The sequence below is a fragment of the Mus pahari genome, chromosome 10 (assembly GCF_900095145.1).
Source record: "Mus pahari chromosome 10, PAHARI_EIJ_v1.1, whole genome shotgun sequence".
NCBI lineage: Eukaryota > Metazoa > Chordata > Mammalia > Rodentia > Muridae > Mus > Mus pahari.
In genome coordinates, this window is record NC_034599.1 from 115,785,132 (window position 1) to 115,806,383 (window position 21,252).

General features: G+C 45.7%; 1 protein-coding gene across 3 annotated transcripts in view; it reads left to right on the top strand.

Moving 5' to 3' along the window:
* LOC110328005 (transmembrane protein 42) overlaps positions 1–21,252 on the top strand; it is a 53,113-nt gene that overhangs the window by 340 nt on the left and 31,521 nt on the right. For 2 of the 3 annotated variants that reach the window (XM_029542757.1, XM_029542758.1), the window contains exon 2: positions 716–862. In XM_029542757.1, coding sequence (XP_029398617.1) covers positions 716–862 — 147 coding nt within the window. Of the gene's footprint in view, positions 1–715; positions 863–1,403; positions 2,024–21,252 lie in introns of those variants that run through there. The other variant, XM_021207711.2, reaches the window with a different exon arrangement.

Below are 21,252 nucleotides of genomic sequence, written 5' to 3' on the forward strand. Positions count from 1 at the left end.
GTGCCGCCGTGTCTGCGGCCGCTTACCCCGACTCACCCGTGGAGTTACCGGCTCGCCTACAGAAAGGCGCGATGCGGCGCCGCTTCTGGGGCGTGGAGCCCAGGCCGAGCTATTGTTCGCGCCGCGCTAGGCCGGCTTCCTGAGCCCCGCAGGAATTGGGGGGGCAGGGCTGGGGGCGGGGCGGAGGGCGGGGCGGGGCGGGGCGGAGGGCGGCTTAACCTGGGTTCCCGCCTGCGCCCGTGGCGGACCACCTCGTTTTAGGCACTGCCTCCTGGAGGAGGACGTCCAAGCCCACCTCTCTGTTTAAGTCCCCTTGCCATAGCTTTTTTAGCACGTGACACCTAAGGTGAGATAACCCGTTGCCCATCTCTTCCTGTCCTTGGCAAGAGTTCTGACTGAGCGCCTGCGGAGGTGGGCCAATGGTCAAGCCAGCTTCTGCAGCGGAGAATTCGATCCAGACCTGGACAGGGGACTGCTTGATACAGATTTCTGGCGATTTACACTCCTTTTGTAAAGTCATATCTTTCCAGAAAGCTACTCAGCTATAAGAAATTTGAGGTCTTCATGGAAGATAACCCTCCCCCCTGTCTGCAGGCAAATTCTTCTGTCTGTCAATCAGGGTCTGCATATGCTTTGTATGAAACCTGTAAAGATCTCCCTGTCTTTCAAGGTTATGCCCATGGTGGTTGTAGCTCAGTGATACTTTCTCCTGCAGGTCAATATTGGCTTATGTGTCTTAGGCATCATTGCCATGGCAAGCGCCAATTCTCTGATGTGGACCTTCTTTAGCCGGGGGCTCAGTTTCTCTATGTCTTCGGCCATTGCATCTGTCACAGTGACTTTCTCGAACATACTTTGCTCGGTGAGTAGCCTGGTGACCTTGTTCTTAGGGTTCTTGGTGAGTTAGTTGTCCTTGGGAAAACCCTGATTGTCCAGGCTCTAGAAAGGACAGGAAGTAAAACAGAGGTTGGAATGGCTCCAGGCAAGGAGCAGTTAAACATGGAAAACTTAGGAGTGAAACCTACGTCACTCTGGGATAACACCAGCTATCTAAAGTCCTTTGTCAAGAACTCTAACATTAGCTATGAGGTCTAGGGAGTCTGGTCAAGGGAACCCCATCTTGAATTGGAAGACAGCCTAACTTGGGTTTATGATTACTGGGTACTAGCTATGTACTGGCCTTACCTGCTAGCCTGCTGAGCCTCAGTGCTCAACTGGGGTAACCTCTGACTTCCACAGAGGAGACAGAATTACATGGATTGATCAGAATTACGTGGATTGAAGGTGGTTGCTGGATGTAAAGCACCAGACTTTGGCCTCTAGCCCCGTCAGGAAGAAGTCAGCCAAGGAATGATGGAGCCTACTAGGGTAGGCCAGGTCCCTTACAGCTGTCTCTTCCACAGGCCATCTTAGGCTACCTGCTGTATGGAGAGTGCCAGGAGTTCTTGTGGTGGGGAGGGGTGTTCCTCATCCTCTGTGGGCTCAGCCTGATCCACAGGACGTTTCCACCCACCTGGAAGGAGAGCAAGCAGCAGTGATGACAGTCGGTTGGATAGACCAGACCCACTGTAAAGAGAACCATGATACCCAGCCAAGAGCTGACAAGTCGGGCTGCTTCCGGGGCAGCCTGGGAGTGTAGCCCCTAATGGCAGACCAGCCACTGGCCTCTGACCTCCTCACAGCCTGGAAGGTTAAAGCATTAGCTCCTGTAAGAGGAAGATAACCACCACAGTATGAGGCCCAAGTCCTTCAGTATTGGTATAGTGCCTTGATTCTTGTGTACCAGGGAATCCTGGAAGACTCTGTGATCCTGGGTTGCACAGCAACGTGGCAGGAACCTGAAAAAAAAACATGTGATTAGAATGTTGCTCTTCATGTACCCCAGCACTGGCATTTGGCAGGGCTTTCTGGAAAAAAAAAAACAACAAACTTAATGTGTCATGCCTCAGGTGGTCCATGATGCCTATGAATCCACGACAAAAGAAGGGAACTTGGGCTAATAAACACTTGTAAGTTAAAGCTACTGGGTATGGAATTTGAGGTTTTTTACTTGGAGGTAAGGGCCTGTACCCAGGTAGATGAGCTCTCAGAATCGAGGTGGTGGGGTAGTGAGCACAAATGGAGATTTTTCTCCATATTCACCTGGACAGGTGACAGGAAGAGCTTGCTGACGCAGGTCCACTGCTTCTACAAACCAAACCTCTCACACCCCCACAGTAGTTTCTCTCTTCCTATCTCCTCTGTGCCTTCAGATTTGAATCACCCCCAGACAGCTAGTATGGGAAGGTTTGTAGGTACTTAAGGTCCAATTCTGCTGTGGGCTTTTGTGTTTGCCCTCCCCTCTGCCCCAGACTCCTTTTACTTGCCCTGCTCCTGGCAGCAGCCTATGTTCCTAGGTCTAAACTCCTTTAAACTCTCAAGGGATCCAGGGGAAAAACAAAACAAAACAAACAAACAAAAAAAAAGAAACCGTCCTGACCACTCCATGAGGAAGATGTTTTAGGTGAAACCAAGTCTCAGGGGCTGGTGGAGTAACTTGTCCAACACACAACTAATAAGTGCTAGGGTGACAGTCAGCCCCGCCTTTTTTCTCTGAGCCTCATTCTTAATCCTCATCACTCATCACTGTCTCATTCTCACATCAGCAAATCAAGGCCAGAGATACTGCAGTGGCAAAGAAACTGTTCCACCTTGTAACAAGTCTCAAAACCTTGTCACTAGCCACTTCCTTGTCTGTGAGGGCTCCAGGTTCCATGTGATGGTCTATGTTAATCCCATCATTCTACCACTGAGGAAGAAGAAATCCTTCCAAGGCCCCACAAGGTGGGTTCCCATGTGGGCCAGGCACTAATCAAGACCAAGCGTGAGAAACTGGAGAGATGGCTCAGCAGTTAAGAACACTTGCTGTTCTTGCAGAGGACCTGTGTTCAATATCTCACACCCACATGGTGGCTCACAACTATCCATAACTGTAGTTCTATCACATCTGATGCCCTCTTCTCACCTCTCCTGGCACTAGGCACATACATGCCACTCAGTCATATGTGCAGACAGTTATATACATAAAATGAATTAAAACAAAACAAAACAACAAAAAATGAACAAACATTGAAGGTTGCTGAGAGCCACCAGTAGGGTCTGTCTGGGCAAGCCATCATGCAGGTCAGAAGTCCATCTTGACCCAGTCACCGTCCTTGGGGGCCTCTGCCTTCACCTGTGAAGTGCATAGAGGTGCTCGATATTAACTCCACAGATAGAGAAAACCACAGGATCAAAACATTTTTCTACAGAGGATGAATCATTTTCTGGAAAGCAGCATGGTATGCCTCTGGATTCGCCCTAGAAGACTGGGAGGGTCCCTGCTTTTGTTACAGAGTGGTTCTTTTGTAAAAAGAATAAGCTACAAGACAGTATTTGGCTTTCTGATGTGCATTTCAGATTATTACTTGAGTTTTACTGTGTTTGCTTCAGAGCTGGAGACTGAATATCAGGTTCTGTAGCCTGTGGCCTTGATCAGGTGGTGACCATTTTCTGTCCTTGTTTTTCATTTATTTATTTATTTATTTATATTTTAAAGGGTGTAACCCAGGGTTTCCTTTTAGTGTATCCACAAGATTTTCAACTATTATCATTAATTACAGAACATTACTCACTACTGAAAGAATATCAAACACATCAGCAGCAACTCTCTGTGCCCCCACTCCAGTCCCTGAGACCATCTCTGTCCCACCCCACCCTAGTCCCTGAGACCACAAATGCTTCTGTTTTATGAATTTGCTTAGTCTAGATATTTTATATCATTTTTTTTCACTTAAAATTCTGTTTCTAAGGCTTGGTTTTTAGGTACCACATTTTAATACTTCATTCCTCTCTGTGGCTCAGTCCCATCCTATCTTGCACGTAGACATTTTTGTCTGTGAATTGAAATGTGTTTAAACAGGTTTTTTCCTCACTTTGGGGCTATTTAATATGGGTGTAAATATTAGTATTCAAGATGTTTTGTGGAAATGCGATTTCAGCTCTGTTGAGTATATAACTAGAAATGGAATTACTAGGACACAGATTAACCCATTTTAACTTGGTCTCTTTGTTTTCTTATTTCTGAGACAGAGTTTCTGTATGTTGCCCTTTCTAGCTTAGAACTTGCTATATAGACCTGAGTGACCCCAAACAACTCACAGAGATCTGCCTGCACCCACCTCCCGAGTGCTAGGATTCCTGTTTAACTCTTTGAGGAACAACTATACTGGGCTATAGCAGCTACACCATGTAATAGTCCAGTCACATGTGAGAGTCCCAGGCATTCGTTTGCCAGCACTATCGTGATCTGTCTTTCTCAGTTTGTGTGTTAACTAAACATTAATTATGGCATTTTCATATATATAAAATACTTTGATCATGATAAGGCCCCACCTTTGTTCATCTTTTTATTATTACAGCCATTGTTTTAGTGTCTCGTCCAGTTGATAAAATACTCTGATAAAGTCAGCTTGAGAAAGTGCTGATCTGGCTCAGTTCAAGGACACAACCTGTCCATCACTCCCGAGTGGGAGCAGTTGGCCACGTTGCACTCACAGCCAGAGAGAGTGGTGAATGCCTGCTGCTGCTCTGCTCCCTTTCCTGAGGGTCCCAGATAGAGAATGGAACCAGCACAGTGGTACCAGGCCCCACATGCATTTGCAGAGGCTTACCTTCCAGCTGAACCAGGCTATGGGGCTAATTATTAACACTATCACAGGGCTGGTGAGATGGCTCAGTGGGTAAGGGCACTCGACTGCTCTTCCAAAGGTCCAGAGTTCAAATCCCAGCAACCACATGGTGGCTCACAACCATCTGTAACAAGATCTGACTCCCTCTTCTGGAGTGTCTGAAGACAGCTACAGTGTACTTACATATAATAAATGAAACACTATCACAACCATCATAGTAGTGTCTTCTGTAGCTTTTATTTACATTTCAGTGGTGAGAAACCATGACAAACATCTTTTCTCGGCTTATCAGTCATTTGTATATCTTCTGTGGGGAAATGTCTTGGATATTTTTTTTTAATTGGGCTTAGGGACTCTTGGTTTTGTTTTTATGATGGTCTCATTATGTAGCTCAGCCAAATTTCCTGCCTTAGACTTTCAAGGGCTGTAATTACAGGAATGAGCAATGACCCATTTTTTTTCCTAGATGCTGACTAAGAAGAAAAGCTGTTAGATTGGAAAGCTAGACAGCCCTGAAGTGGGATAAGATTAGTAGAGTGGAGCAGAACTGAGATCCTCAAACCCAAATCATTCTTTAGTTTCTGCCTAAGGGGAGTGGCTCAGCACTCCTGTACAGTGTGTACCACACCTAACCCTAACCCTAACCATAACCCTAACCATAACCCCAACCCCCAAAATAACCCTAACCCTAACCATAACCCTTTCACTGCAGAGCTATTTGTGACCTCTCCTCACAAACTGTCATATTACCACCACCCAGTCCACACCCAAGACCCATCCTGTTCTGGCTAGTTTATGTCAACTTGACAAAAGCTAGAGTCGGCAGAGAGGATAGAGCCTCAAATAAGTGTGTATCTATAAGAACAGGCTGTAAATCCTGGCAGTGATGGCATAAACTTTTAATCCCAGCACTCAGGAGGAAGAGGAAAGTGGATCTCTATGAGTTCAAGGACAGCCTGGTCTACATAATGAATTCCAGGACTGCCAGAGCTACAGCAATAATAACCCTAACTGAAGACAAAGCCTGGATGCAAAAAGGAGCGAGGTCCATCTGGACCTAGGGCCCTGCCTCAGTCCCTTCTAGGGGCCTTTCTTCTATTGAAAGCCTGGTCCCTGCCTTTAACCCTCCCTAGAGAGTAAGGGAGGGTGACCTCAGTGTAGACCCACTTCTCTTTTACCAGCACACCCCTGCCACTCCCACACACTGTATCTAAGCAACCGAAAGCTTTGAGTGTGTCTGTGTCTGTGTGTCTGTGTCTGTCTGTCTGTCTGTCTGTCTGTCTGTCTGTCTGTCTGTCTGTCTGTCTGTCCTGGTCTCCCCTTCACTGAAGGAGCACTAGGATCGCAGATATTTGTCATGTTATTTCAGCTTTACATGGATGTGTTCTGGATGTTGAAGCTGGGTGCTCCCACGTGCCCAAGAAGTGTTTTACCCACGGAGCGATCTTCTCAGCCCCAGCTTTGACCATTTAAAACTCAATTACTTATGCTTTTTTTAAAAGTGATAATTGTCAGATTCTTCTAAGTATAGCTAAAAGTTCCTCAGAGACGGCACCAAAAGCACAAGTAAATGATATGCAAATGTTTTCTCCCATTTGGGAAGTTGTCTTTTAATTCCTTGAAATATTAATGTGCCTTTTGGAACAATGAGTTGGTTCTTTAAATTTTATTTTATGTGCATGGGTGTTTTGCATTGCCGGTATGTCTGTGCACCACCTGGCACCTGAGGAGGCCAGAGAGAACATCAGATCCCCTGGAGTTAGAGATCATTGTAAGGTATCATATGGGTGCTAGGAGTCAGGCCTGGGTCCTCTGGAAGAGCAGCCTGTGTTTTTAACTGCTGAGCCTTCTACATGAGATTTTAACTTTTGATGAAGTCAAAATGGCTTTTTTCTTTTGTGTGTGCATATGGTGCCATATCAAAGAATACAGCCAAATAAGAATGTGACAGCATTCAAATAATACAGATCATTGAATTGAAATTGCTTTTTAACTCTAGATAGTTGACCCAACTAACATTTTAAAGGGTTAATTTGTATTTAGAACATTTGATCGAAGGCAGGAGCAGAAGCAGAAAGACTCATTAAAGAATCTGCAGGGGGCTGGAGAGATGGCTTAGTGGTTAAGGGCACTGACTGTTCTTCAGAAGGTCCTGAGTTCAAATCCCAGCAACCACACGATGGCTCACAACCATCTGTACAACCTACTTTGTGTGTGTGTAAAATAAATAAATCTTTAAAAAAAAATCTGCAGCTGAGCTAGAGAGATGGCTCAGCCATTAAAGGCTAGGCTTACAACCAAAAATATAAGAATCTGCAGCCATTAGGTAGGAGGGAAAGAGGTGTTAGTAATCAGACCCTAGCGTTCCCTAAGGTGGTTCATGCCTTTAATCCTAGCACTCAGGAGTTTGAGTTAGGCAGATCTCTGTGAGTTCAAGGCCAGCCTGTTCTGCAGATGGAGTTCCAGGACTGCCAGGGCTACACAAAGTAACCTTGTCTCAAAAAATGAATATTTATGTGTATAACTGTTTTGCCTTCTGTGTGTGTGTGTACCATGTGATGTGTGTGTACCATAAAATGTGTGTGCCTTGTACTTGCAGAGGCCAAAAGAGTACGTAAGATCCCCTGTAACTGGATTTATAGGCACTTATGAAGCCACCATATGGGTGCTAGGAACCAAATCCTAGGGTCCCCTTGCAAGAGCAGTAAATGCTTTTAGCTGCTGAGCCATCTCTTCTGCCCCCCCCTTTTTTAAATTTTAAGTGTGTGTGTGTGTGTGTGTGTGTGCATGTGTGTGCGTGTATATGCCAACAGAGTGTAGAAGGGTTGTCAGGTCCCCTAGAACTGGAGTTATAATCATTGTGAGCCATCTGACATAGATACTGAAAACTGAACTCAGGTCCTTAGTGCAGGAAGCACTGCTGAGCCATCTTTCTAACCCCAAGCCCCACCCTAAGGTATTTCTAAGGTGGAGACAGCAGAGCTCTCTCAGTGCTCAGTATGAAGAGGACAGTTGATACTGCTGTGACTTGGGTCTGCTCAGTTGGAAGACTGAAGATGGCAACAGTGAAATGAAGAAGGCTGTGAAAAAATTGTGACTGTAAAGAAGGCCCTGGTATGGGGGACAGGATGTTGTTGAGTCATAGATCTTTTGCATAGCATATTCAAAGTCCTGGGTTACACACACACACACATCCACCACAGGCATACCACATACACACACACCACACATACTACACACACACACACATACACACACACACACACACACACACACACGCTGCATACATGACTCTAGACCTGTTAATTAAGGGGTAGGAGCCCATAAGATATGAAGGTCAAGAAGAAGCCTCAGACTCAGCAGCACAAAGATGCTTGAAGTCCGGATGCTGAGACCCTGAGGAGGAAGAGGCTTACAGACTGAGCCTGTTATGTCTTAGCATTTAGAAGTCAGAGAGGTGTGGCAGAAATGTTTAGGCAAGGAAGAAGAAACAGCTAGTGAGGTAGGATAACCAGGCAAGAATGGCCATCTGAAACCATTCCCAGAGTGCAGTGTATACCAAATGAAAGCTGCAGAAGAATGGACTTGAGAGATGGCCACTGGGTTGTCAGGGATGACTAACAGGATCACCTCTGCAGAGGGACAGTGGCAAAAGCCTGGCAGGATTAGCTTCAGAAAGGAGTGGAAGATCATCCCCATTAACTCAGACACTACATCTGATATACTTCAACTCCCTTACTTAATAAACAAAAATAATGAAAAAAATATTAGGAGAAAACTTCCTTAATATAAAATAGTACTATCTGAAGCAATTAGTCAACAACAACAACAACAACAACAACAAATCCAAGATGCCCCAATTGGAAAGAAGTAGAATTACTTCTTTCATAGAATGAGAAATCTGAAAGGGAAGTTTGCAAACAATTCTACAAAATCATCAAAAAGAATGGAAAAAAAAAAAAAACCAAATTTAACCAGAGAAGTATATTGCTGAAAGAAAGTCAGGGAAACATAGTAAGTGGAAAGACATGTTCATGGATTGGAAAAATCAGTATTGTTAGGACGACAATACTACCTAAAATTCATATATAATCAATAGACTTTTAATAGCCAAAACAATCTTTAAAAAGAACAAAGTTCTAATTTTAAAATTGTCAGAGAGGTGGAATCTCAGGGTCATTTTGATTTTCATTTCCCTGATGACTAAGGATTTGAACATTTCTTTAAGTGCTTCTTGGCCAGTCAAGATTCCTCTGTTGAGAGTTCTCTGTTATGTACCCCATTTTTTTCCAAGACAGGGTTTCTCTGTGTAGCCCTGGCTGTCCTGGAACTCACTCTGTAGACTAGGCTGGCCTAGAACTCAGAAATCCGCCTGCCTCTGCCTCCCAAGTGCTGGGATTAAAGGTGTGCACCACCACTGCCTGGCTCTGTACCAGGGGAAAAGGGGGGCAGACCCAGGTACTGGGGAGACAGGAGAGAAGACCAGAGGGCCAAGAGAATTAATGGAAATATGCAGCTGCAAGGGCTTGGGGATTGGGGGTTGGGGCGGGAAAACTTCTAGAAAGTTCTGGAGTCCTGGGATATGAGAGGCTCCCAGGACTCTATAGGGATGATCTTAGCCGAAATGCCCAACAGTGGGGAGATGGAATCTGAAGAGACCACCCCCAGTAAATAGCCAGGGCATTCAGGGGAGGGATGGGGTCACCAATCCACCTTCGAATTTTTTGACCCAGAATTGTTCCTGTCTAAAGGAAATGCAGGGACAAAAATGGAGCAGAGATTGAAGGAAAGACCATCCAGTGACTGGTCCAACTTGGGATTCATCCCATGCACAGGCACCAAACCTGACACTATTACTGATGCCATGTTGTGCTTCTAGACAGGAGCCTAGCATGGCTGTCCTCTGAAAGGCTCTACCAGCAGCTGACTGAGTCAGATGCAGATACATACATCCAAGCATTGAACTGAGGTCGGAAACCAATATGGAAGAGTTAGGGGAAGGATTGAAGAATCTGAAGGGGATGGCAACCCCATGAGAAAAACAATGATGTCAACAATCTCAGACCCCTCAGAGCTCCCAGACTAAGCTGCCAACTAGAGAACATACATGGGTGGCCTGTGGCCCTGGCACATGTGTAGCAGAGGACTACCTTGTCTGGCCTCAGTGGGAAAGGATGGGGCTAATCCTGTAGAGATTTGATGCCCGAGGGAAAGGGGATGCAGTGGGAGTGAGAACACCCTCTCAGAGGCGAAGGGGAGAGGGGGTAGAGAACTCTGGGAGGGGGGATTGGGATGGGACCACATCTGGAATGTAAATAAAATATTTTTTTTTAAAAAAAAGATTAACAGAAAAATGAATAAAAAAAGAAAATTGCCACAGAGATGAATAATAAAAACAGCACGGTACTGACATTATTAGCATAGACATAAAGAGCAGTGTTAGTGGGGTGTGTGGGTGTGGTGTATGATGTGTGTGCTGTGTGTGTGGCATTTGTGTGTGATGTACGTTTGATGTATGAGCACTGTGTGGTGTGTGTGTGTATGTGTTGGGGTGTTTGTATGTGATGTGTGTGGTGTGTGTGTGTGTGGTGGGGTGTGTGTGTGTGTGAGGTGTGTAGGCCAAAGGTCAACCTTCAGTGTTGCACCTCAAGTGACATATACTTTGTGTGTGTTTGTTTTTGAGATTCTCTCTTATTCAGAGATGGCTGACTCTGACTTGTAAGTCCCAAGGATCCCCCTGTCTTCCCCTCCTTAATTCTAGAATTACAAGTGCATGCCATCAGATCTGACTTTTTACCTGGGTTCTGAAATTCAAAACCAGGTCTTTACTGAGCAATTTCTCCAGCCCCATATTACTAGTAACAGTCCTGTGTGACAGTCAGTCTTGATTGACAGATTGATTGCACTGAGAGTGACTTAGGAAATTAGTTAGGCAACACTTCCAGGGGCATCTGTAAGAGTGTTTCCAAAGGGGATCCACAGAGGGAGAAAATCTGTTCTGAATGGGTGGTTCCATTCCTAGATGGGATTAACAGAAAAAGAAAAGGCCATCACCCACAGCTCCTCTCCCACTCACTCGACTTCCTGACCTCTGCGCTGAGAGCCGCTCGCTCAGCCACTCGCTCAGCCATGGCAGGACTGAAACAGTGAACTAAACCTCTCCTCCTATGTGTCACCAAAAAAGCTTGTTACCGCTGAGTTGTGTTCCCACAAAATTAATGCTGAAATCTCAAACCACGGATCTGATTGCATTTAGAGACAGGATTTGTGGAAGTCAAGTTAGCTGAGATCACAAGCAAGAGTTGAGCCCCTAGAAGGCATTCGGAGTCTCTTGTTACAGCTTTTATTTTCATTTTTCTTATAGATAGTTGTGTCTGTTCAGTCTGTGTGGACTCTTCTAATCTCCTCCTCTGGGAACTGTCGAATAAGTGAGGTTCCCTTTTTCCTTTCAGGGTTTTTTGTTTGTTTGTTTTTTTAATTGTCTATTAGTGTCAGATGCCCCTGGAGCTGGAGTTAAAGGTGGTTGTGAACTGCCTTGTGGGTGCCAGGAATTAAACCTGAGTCCTTTGCAGAAACAGTACATACTCTTTTTTGTTGTTGTTTTTGTTTTTTCAAGACAGGGTTTCTCTGTGCAGTCCTGGCTGTCCTGGAACTCACTCTGTAGACCAGGCTGGCCTCGAACTCAGAAATCCACTTGCCTCTGCCTCCCAAGTGCTGGGATTATAGCATGTGCCACCACTGCCCAGCCTCAGTACATACTCTTAAATGCTGAGCCATCTCTCCAACCCTTTATTAATTTTTTTAGGTGTTTTATCTTTTTCTTAGCAGTTTACATAATGGAAACAGATTGCGTGGGGCTGAGAATCATGGCTTCTTTAGCTGATGGATCTGTTCTGTTTCTTGGTTTTGAAACAAATTTCAACAATGCCAAGGCTAAAATTCTACACTTGAAGTAGGCAGGTTTTATTGGCTGTAAGAATTAGCTTTAACTAAAGCACGATGGTCTCAATAAGATGTTGTTTCATACAAGACGAGCATAGTCGCAGCTTCTCACACTGTCAGATGAGGTCAGAGCTGCAGAGCACTGTGGACTCCCTCGTGCCACTAACTTGGGGGGAGAGTAGGGTGGTCTTTTGGAAGCATTTTAATTAATTTATTTATTTACTTTAAATATGTGATATCTCCATCTGCATATACAACTGCATGGCAGAAGAGGGCATCAGATCCCATTGCTGTGGTTGTGAGCTGCCATGTGATTGCTGGGAATTGAACTTGGGACCTCTGGAAGAACAGCCAGTGCTCTTCACCACTGAGCCATCTCTCCAGCCTGGAAACATTTTGTTTTGAAACAGTGTCTGGCTGTATAGTGTAGGCTGGCTTTGAACTTGTAGTCTTCCTGTCTTGTTTGCTTGAGTGTTGGAATTACAGGCAAGCATCAACATGCTTGAGTAAACTGAATTCTATAATGTATTGTTTTGTTTTTTCATGCTGTAGATCAAACCTAGTCTTATTCATTCTAGGCAAGAACACAACAGTTGAGATATACCCTATTTGGGAACATAATCTGGCAAAGCAAATTTGAGTCAGGAATTTCAGTCTTGAAAACTTTCACACACCTGCCCAATGAGACATGTAAAAATGTTTATCGCCACTGTTAATAATTTTAAATTTTTGAGATGATACTATCAATTGGAGAAGAATAAGGAGAGACAGACTGTACACTAAATAGCAGTAAAAACAAGGAATGGGTTTTGTGGATGAATAAATCTCAAAACTATAATGTAGGCCTCCATGTGTAATGCACTTGCTTCACGAATATGAGGAATTGCGTTCAGATCCCCAGAGCCCACATAAAAGCCAGGCATGCTAGTTCGGAATTCCTGGAAGTTTATAGGCCAGCTACCCTATCCTGTGCACCACAGTGCCAAAGAAACTCCACTTCAAACGTGGAAGATGAGAACCCATACCCAAGGTTGTTCTCTGGTAGCACGCATGCGCATGTCACACGCACATACACACACACAGACACACATACACACACATACACACACTGACATGAGCATGCCCACACATAGACACAGACACAGACACAGACACACACACACACACACACAGACATACATACACAGACACACACACACAGAGCATCCCCCACACACTGACATGATCATACCCCCCCCCCACACACACATTATGCACACACTATATCCTGGAATGAAAACATTAAGGACACTCTCAGTATAATACCCTTTACAGAACATGAAAGACACAAGCAATGCTACTTATTTTAAAATACTCATGTGGATGGTGCTTTTAAATAAGCAAAGGAACTAGGAATACAGTTCACCAGTAGAACACTGACTAGCTGGCCCAAGGCTCTGCATTTAATGTCTAGTTCTTAGATAGATAGAAAGGTAGATGAGATAGATAGACAGAAAGATAGACAGATGTGTGATAGGCAAAGGAAACCCTAAACTCAGAGTAGTGTTTACATTTTGACAAAGTGGGAGAGGAGGAAGGGAACACAGGCTGGGGCTCCTGTGTAGCCACAATGTTTTAGTTCCTGACCTCGAGAAGGAGACAGGAATTTTTACTCTCTCTCTCTCTCTCTCTCTCTCTCTCTCTCTCTCTCTCTCTGTGTGTGTGTGTGTGTGTGTGTGTGTGTGTGTGTGTGATGAGTTTTTAAAGACAAGGCATTGTTGATAAATTGGATGATTTTTAATATTATGAAGCATGAAATTACTATTGCTGTGGTGGCTCAGGTAGGAAACACACATTTTTGCAAGCCCAGCTTTGCTCTGCCACAACCAAGAAGAATGGCAAATGAGACGGATTTTGGAGATACATAAACACTACACAATGGTCTCCAGTGGGATTGGCTCCCATACTGAGCTAAACAGAATAGTTCCTTGGATTCTCCCGTAGCCCAGGCTAGTCTCAATCTTACTACATAGCTGAGGGTGACTCATGTAGCCCAGGTTGGCCTTAGTCTTACTATATAGCTGAGGATGACTCCTGATCTTGCTGCCCCTACTTCCTAATTGCTAGGGTTATAAGTGTGCTCCACTATAGCCATACAAATCCCACATCCTAGAAAACCAGGCTCAGAGCGGTCATGTTTCCTAACATCTACCACCTGGCCACAGAAGGAAGCGAACTGTCCACTTGCACTTCCTTGTCCCCTAGCTGGCCTCCAACAGCATTCTGAAAGGTCTTTATACTTGAGACCCTTAACCGTCAGTCCAGATCACCCCGTTGTACAGTCTGTCCCAAGCGACAGATCTTAATCAAGTCAGGAAGTCAAGCCTCAGACCCACAGAAGGTACAGTAGGGGAAACCCCAGAGCAAAGGAGCTCATCACTGCATGGCTGTGACCCCAAGTATGGCCGATGGTGGAGAAATTCCTAAGCAAATGTAGGGACTAACACAGGCCTGGGAGCAGGGGTGACTCTCAGATCTGCATGTCCCAGGCAGCTCTGCCGCAACCAACTTGTCTAGCACTGGAATGGTTTGATGAGAAGAGATTTTGTGGTTTATTAGAATCCTTTGGTTTCTCTTGTAAAGTTGTTTATACACATGAGTTGAATAGAGATAAGCAGAGGTTCAGATATAAGAAGAAAAGATGTTGTTCACGGAGGTCTCTGGGTACTGTTTACCAACTCCTCCCTGTCTCCGCAGACAGAGAGGTCAAAAGTCCATCTTTATGGTCCAGGACCAGTATGTGGCGCCAGGGCAGCTCCTGTGGCACTGGGATAGTTGCCAGGCCCATGGCTGCTCCTTCCTCAGAAATGGGAGGCGGACGCAGAGGTCTGGTAGGAGAACAGGCATGGGTCCCCAAAGCAGCCCTTCCCAGGCCTTCCTCCCAGGAGGAGAGGAGCTTGTGTTATGTAGCTCTAAGAGAAAAACCTGGCTTATAAACTCCTACTCAGGTGTCCTCAGGCTACAGTCCCTGTATCCTTCTTGTGGGCCAGCTGAGCTCTGTACCCAGCCCTGGCCAAGCATACAGTTGTCAGGGTCCTGTAAACCACATTCTTACACATCATCTTAGTTAACTCAGTCTCTTCACAAACTCAGTCTTGAGCAAGAACTCTGAACAGGAGCCCAGCAGTGGGACAGAGGCAAAAAGAGGCCAAATTCCAGTTCCGGCTGGTGGTCTCATGTCAAAGTTCATTCTTTTCCCATCTCCCACTGCTCACGGGCAAGTTTCCAGACCTTTCCTGCCAGCCCCTCCCTCTCTCCTCCAAGACCCTGCCTGGGTTGAGCGGGTCAGGAACCCATTTCCTAGGAAGCTGCATTCGGGACCTTCTGTCCCTGGAGGGACCCACGCCTCATCACTTCTCTGAGCAGAACAAAGAGTATGAAGATGGGCTGACATCACATGCTTTACCACCAGGCCCTGGTACAGTGGGAACAGCAGTTCTGGAAGGTGAGAGCGTCTCTGGCCTGTAACCAGCTGCTACTGCTTAGTGACCCTAAGCACCAGGTAATAGTGCCAGATAGACAAATTCAGGGCCAGCTCAATGCGAGCAGAAGGAGGGAAGCTGGTTGGATTCCTCATAGGACACCACACAGTGGGTCTGACCCCAAGTCTGTTCTCTATGGATACACCTGCTCTCACCCTGGTACCCTGGATTTCTGGCCCAGAAGATACTGGAGAAAGCTTATGCAGCTGAGGTCCCTCTTTTGTGAAAGGAACTGCATAGGCCAAGAGAAGTGGCTAGAGCACAGACCTTATGGTTCCTGGGTCAGGACGCTTTCCTTTCTGTTTCAAATGTTGAACAGCTCAATTTTATGTAATTCATGCACATGGTCCTACGTTCTGATGACACGAGAAGAAATAGAAAATTAAGTCCCTTGCTAATACCCCTGGCCTGTCCCTTTGTCAGTTTGAGGGCAGTTAAGGACCTGCAGGTGAAGCTTCTCAGGCTGTTGGTGCCAGAAAGCTCTGACATCCACGGAGACAACTTTCTAAGGACACAACAGCAGTTACTAAATGCTGGAGCTCAGGAGGTTTTAGGTCTTACTCCTGCTCTGGGGCCTTTGCTGCTGTGCCAAATAGCTTTTCACTAGAATTAACATCCTTTAAAAAGTTAACAAGTCTGAGGTCGGGGAGATAGTTCAGTGGGGGGAGATGCACAGCAAATGTGATCTCAAGAAACCATATAAAGCTGGGCGTGGTGATGCATGCCTGTATCCTCAGTGCTGGAGAGGATGGAGACAGTGAGCTGGCCAGCAAGTCTCAGGAAATGGTGGGCCCTAAGTTCAGTGAGAAACCTTGTCTGCAAATAATAATATAGTCGGGTTGGAGAGACGCGGCAGTTAATAACACGTACCCTTTGTTCTTGCAGAGGATCTAAGTTTGGTTCCAACCACACCCATACTTGGAGGCACACAACCACCTATTACTCTAGTTCCAGGGAATCCAACACCCTTTTATGGCCTCCATGGTCATCTATACATACATGTACACACATACACACAAATAATAAATAATAAAATAATAATAATAATAATAATAAAATTAAAAGGTGGATAATTTTAGAAAGCAACACCTGACATTAACTTCCAGCCTTCAGACATATGTGCACAAGCAAGTATAACATACATACACATGTACACTTAATGCACACGTAAATACACACCAAACAAACAAAAGACCTTATAGGTATCCCTAAGGAAAACAAAAGATGGAAGTCCATGAGACAGATGGCATGTTTAGGCCACCTTTCCACAAGAAGGCCTGTGGTTCTTCCTGTAGACACACTATAAGGATGAATCACCTATGTGAGAACCTTTCCCTGCAGACTGAAAGGGAGGAGCTGTTGCTCAACTGTGGGAAGAATGACTGACTGCCACGTGTGGATAGCAAAGTCTCCAGCACCTACATCCTCGCCACAGATGTAGAAGACATTGGTGTAAGATGTAGAACTATTGGTGTAAGGCTTGCACATATTCTCAGTGGACACAGTACATCTGCCAAAGTCTAAAAGAGTAAAATGGGTAGCTGGGGACACTGGAAAAATCCTGAATCATATGTGCATTATACGTTCAAAATACAAACAAAGATTAAAGCATTAGCCATCCCTTATTTAAAAAAATAATAATAAAGCCGTGAAATCAGTAAAGATCTTCCCAGCTTCTCTGGGGGTCGCAGGATCCTGGCTTTCCGTGACTTGTTCCTGGGGTCACAGAAGATACATGGCGCCATTCTCTGTGCTCCTTCCTTTGAAGTAGGCTCATCTTGTCTCCAGTATTTCCTCCTAGGGCTGATGTGGAAGATGATTAAGGTTTTGTTTCTGATCGATATGGTCCTCAAGCCTCGCCCCTTGGCAGCCACTGCAGGGTTGCATCTAACCCAGGAGCATATAAAAAGGGGCCATATCCTGCTCTGAGAATGACACTGGCAGTGCCTTTGGCATCAGACTAGAGTCTTGACAGGGCTGCAGAGAGAGGTAGCAGGACCATGGACTCCAGGAATGGTGAGTGGGTAGAACATCACAGTGGTATCTCGGCCTTCTGGGCACCTGCTGGGGTCCAGCCCTCTGATCCAGCTACTTGCCTCAAGGCATGGTGTCTGGGCCATTGACCTCCTACCTAATCCATGGCTTGCTGTCTTGCTCATTGGAGAAAACCAAACTTTCAGATACATAGGAATTCTGAAATTCCCCCCAAAACTTTAGAGAATAAGGCTGACTGATCATTTTTCACTTGCACTCTCTCACGCCGACCACGTTAGCTTTTGTGTGGGCCAGTTAGTGCTCTCTGTGACCTGGCACCACACATCATGTAGCCTTGTTCTGGATACAGAGCCATGGGTCAGGCAAGGAATGACTGCTTTGGAGTTCTGCAAAGGGGTGTAGTTCGCATGACACACTGAATGAAAAACATAATTCTTCCTAGCTCCTAGGCCATAGAGACTCTTCAGATGGCTGAATGCTTGTCCACATTCACAGGAGGAGTACAGTAGGGCCAGAGACCTGGTAAAGGCTGTACTTGCTGGGAGGATCTGCCGGTCGGAGAGATGGTTCCAGTTGAAGTTTGCATACGTAGCAATATATCTTTGGGGTTTCTCAGCCATAATAAAAAGACAAGTCTATGAAAGTGCTTTGCAAATGACTAAGGTCAACTGTGCTGGATTATTTTATCTCAACTTGACACAGGCTAGATTCATCTGAGAGGAGGAAACTACAAGTGAGAAGATGTCCCCATTGTAGGCAAGCCTGTAAGGCATTTTCTTAATTAGTGATGGATGGGGAGAGCCCAGCCCATGGTGGATGGGCCTATCAATGATCAGGCAGTCCTGGGGTCTATAAGAAATCAGGCTGAGCAAGCCACGAGGGGCAAGCCAGTAAACAGCACTCCTCCACAGCCTCTGTATCAGCTCCTGCCTTCCGGTTCCTGTCAGGTTTGAGTTCCTGCCTTGGCTTCCCTCAATAGACTATGACTGGGGATATGTAAGCTAAATAAACACTTTCCTTTGAAAGCTGCTTTGGTTATGGTGATCCATCACAGCAATAGGAACCCTAACTAAGGGGTGGGAGAGATGGCCCAGTGGTTAAGAGCACTGACTGTTCTTCCAGAGGACCCCAGCACCCACATGGCAGCTCACCACTACCTGTAACTCCAGCTCCAAGAAATCAGACATTCTCATAGATATACATGCAGGCAAAACACCAATGTACATGAAATAAAAAAATAAGTGAATCATAAAAAAAAAAAAAGAAACCTTGTTGTTCAAGAAAATAACTTGACAAAGTACGGAGTTTGCTGGTCCAGCCAGCATGATGAGGGGAGAAGTCCTCAGGCAAATGGCAAAAAACTGCAAGCTCAGGGTCTCCAATGATGGCGCAGTGTGAGGAGGGCCTAACACACTTGACATGTCCTCTCTGATGACTGAGGACTTTCAGCATGGTGAGAGAATAAGCCATTTCCTTAGGAACAACAACAACACAAACAGTAACTGGTCACTGCAAAAACTAGCCCTCTCCCATCCACGGCTCCAGCCCCTTCCCCAGAGGCAGGCAGTACAGAGTTGTCTCAGCGGCCGCATCTGCCATAGACAAATGCTTGCTCGGTACAGTAACAGGAGGTTCCTTCTCTGGTGTTTTCAATCCTCTTTCTAGAACTTTCCCCGACTCGTCCTTTCTCGGCACCCCAGTAGATCTGGTCCTCTAGGTTCTGCTGTCTTTGTGGATGGTGTGTGCTCCCTGCGGTTGCGTCTCTTCCAGAACTCCTGATCTTCCTGCGTGTTGGACCCTTCCACCCACCCTCTGACTCACTTCCATGTTGGCTCTGTTTCTGGATCACAGTTCTCTTCCAACTTGTTTGCTGGGTTTTTAAAGAGAGAATGGGTGGGGAAGGGAGAGGGAGAGGGGAAAGGACTATTACACACGTGTGGAAGTCAGAGGCAACTTACAGGAGTCTGTTCTGTCTTTCCACCATGTGGGTCCAGTGGGCCCAGAGGTGGAACTTCAGGTCATCAGTTTTCGCAGCAAGCCCCTTTACCAACTGCGCCATCTTGCCAGCCCTTCACTGTTTATTTTTTTTTTTTTGGAAATTTATATTTATTTTTGTGTGTGCCTGGTGCCCATCAAAGGCAGGAGAGTGTGTTGGATTTCCTGGAACTGTAGTTATAGACTGTTGTGAGTTGCCATGTGGGTGTAGGGAATTAAACCCTGATCTACAAGAGCAGCTAGAGCTCTTAACTGCTGAGCTATCTCTTCAGCTCCTTTCACTGTATACTTAACTTCAAGGACTACTTTTATTTTTAGAAGTTATTTTAAGTATTTCTGGTTAATGTTTTTAATTTTTTAATTTAAAATTTTTAAAATTTTATATGTATGTATGTCTTTGCATGACTTGTGTGCCTGTGCCCAAGGAGGCCAGAATGTGGCGTCTGATCTGGGATTACAGGTTGTTGTGAACCACCATGTGGGTGTTGAAAATTGAACCTGAGTCCTTGGAAAAGCAAGTGTCCTGAACCACTGAGCTATGTCTGTAGCTCCTCCTTCCACAGCCTTTTTGAATTCCTTATGTCCCTAGCGAATTTTAACTTAGATATGTCATCGTCCAAACCTCTAACGTACTTTCTTTTGCGGTGTATGTGGGGTGAAACAATTTGAGAATCTGTAGCCCTGGTCTGGAACTCACTTTGGCAGCCCAGGCTGACCTCAACCTGCCACCCTCCCGAGTGTGTGGATTACTGGACAAGCTGCTATGCCTGCTTTAATCTTTGACTTCTTTGGAGAGAATACTGGGACCTTTTCTGTGGAAAACCTGTAAAACCCTGGCTGAAAATGAGTTCCTTTGATGAGGATTGACGTTTGTGCTCTAAATCAGTGACATCTCTTTGGTCTATGTGCCTATGACAACAGTTTATACTCCCAATGTGAAGCGGTCCCAGCCCTCTACAAGAAGAGGTAAGATTCGGAGAGCTTAAAAATGTCTGTGTTCAGTGGAACTCCTGTGTCTACAGCAGTTCTATAAAGACTCGAGGAATGCCTGGTGGCCTCAGAGGGGCACTGAGCGCAGTTTCTTAGTTAGGATTTCTGTCTCTGTGATGAAATATCATGACTGAAAGCAACTTGGGAAGAAATGTGTTTATTTTGGCCTACAGCTTTCACTCAGAGAAGTCAATGCAGGATCCTGGAGACAAAAGCTGATGCAGAGGCCATGGAGGAGTGCTACTTACTAGCATGCTCCTTGTGGCTTGCCCCTACTGCCTTCTTATAACACCGAAGACCAGAAGCCCAGGGGTATCACTGCCCAGAGTTACTGTAGATCTCCCACATCAGCCATTGATCAGGAAAGCACCCTATGTGGGATTCACTCATGACCCTCTCAGCTTCAAAGGACTTGGCAAACCTACTTCTCTGTCTACCATCCATAGCACATGCAGTTTGTCCTAGGTTCAGGCCAGCTCCACCCCACAGCTGCCGCTGTTTTGTGTGGCTCTCCCATGTACTGATGTCTCCATTGCTCTGGTGCCCAGTGCAACTGAGCTCACCTTGCACCAATAGCCTCTCCTGGGCTCTCTTCATGGACTCTAACCCTGCCACATGGCCCAAACCTCAGCTTCTCTCCATGACCTCTTCAGTTCTTGGGTTTTCACTGCTACTGAGACTAACTACATCTTCACCAGTGGCATGCCTCAGCTGAGCTCCATGACCCATTCATGCCTTCAAAACCATGGGAGATTCTTAAACTGTCAGGCTCAACTGCCAGCATGAGATGCGGCTTTCGCCCCCTCTGGACCACAGGTTCAGTGTACTGACCCTGAGGAGACGTTCCCAGGTTTGTGATCCCCAGGGATGCTGGTCTCTTCTTAACTGCTGCTACTCTCTCAGCTCCAGCTAACCAGCATTGATTATCCCAGCAAAACAAAAGTTTTTCTTCTGTGTTTCTGATCTCCTGTTAATCTTCAGCCCCAGGTGAGAAGTGGAGGAAATTCAGGTCCTAGTTGTACCTCTGGACTCTGCAGAAATTCATCCCGAATGCTGGGAGCCCTTTGGAGCTGAGAAAACCCCTGTACCTTGGGACATTT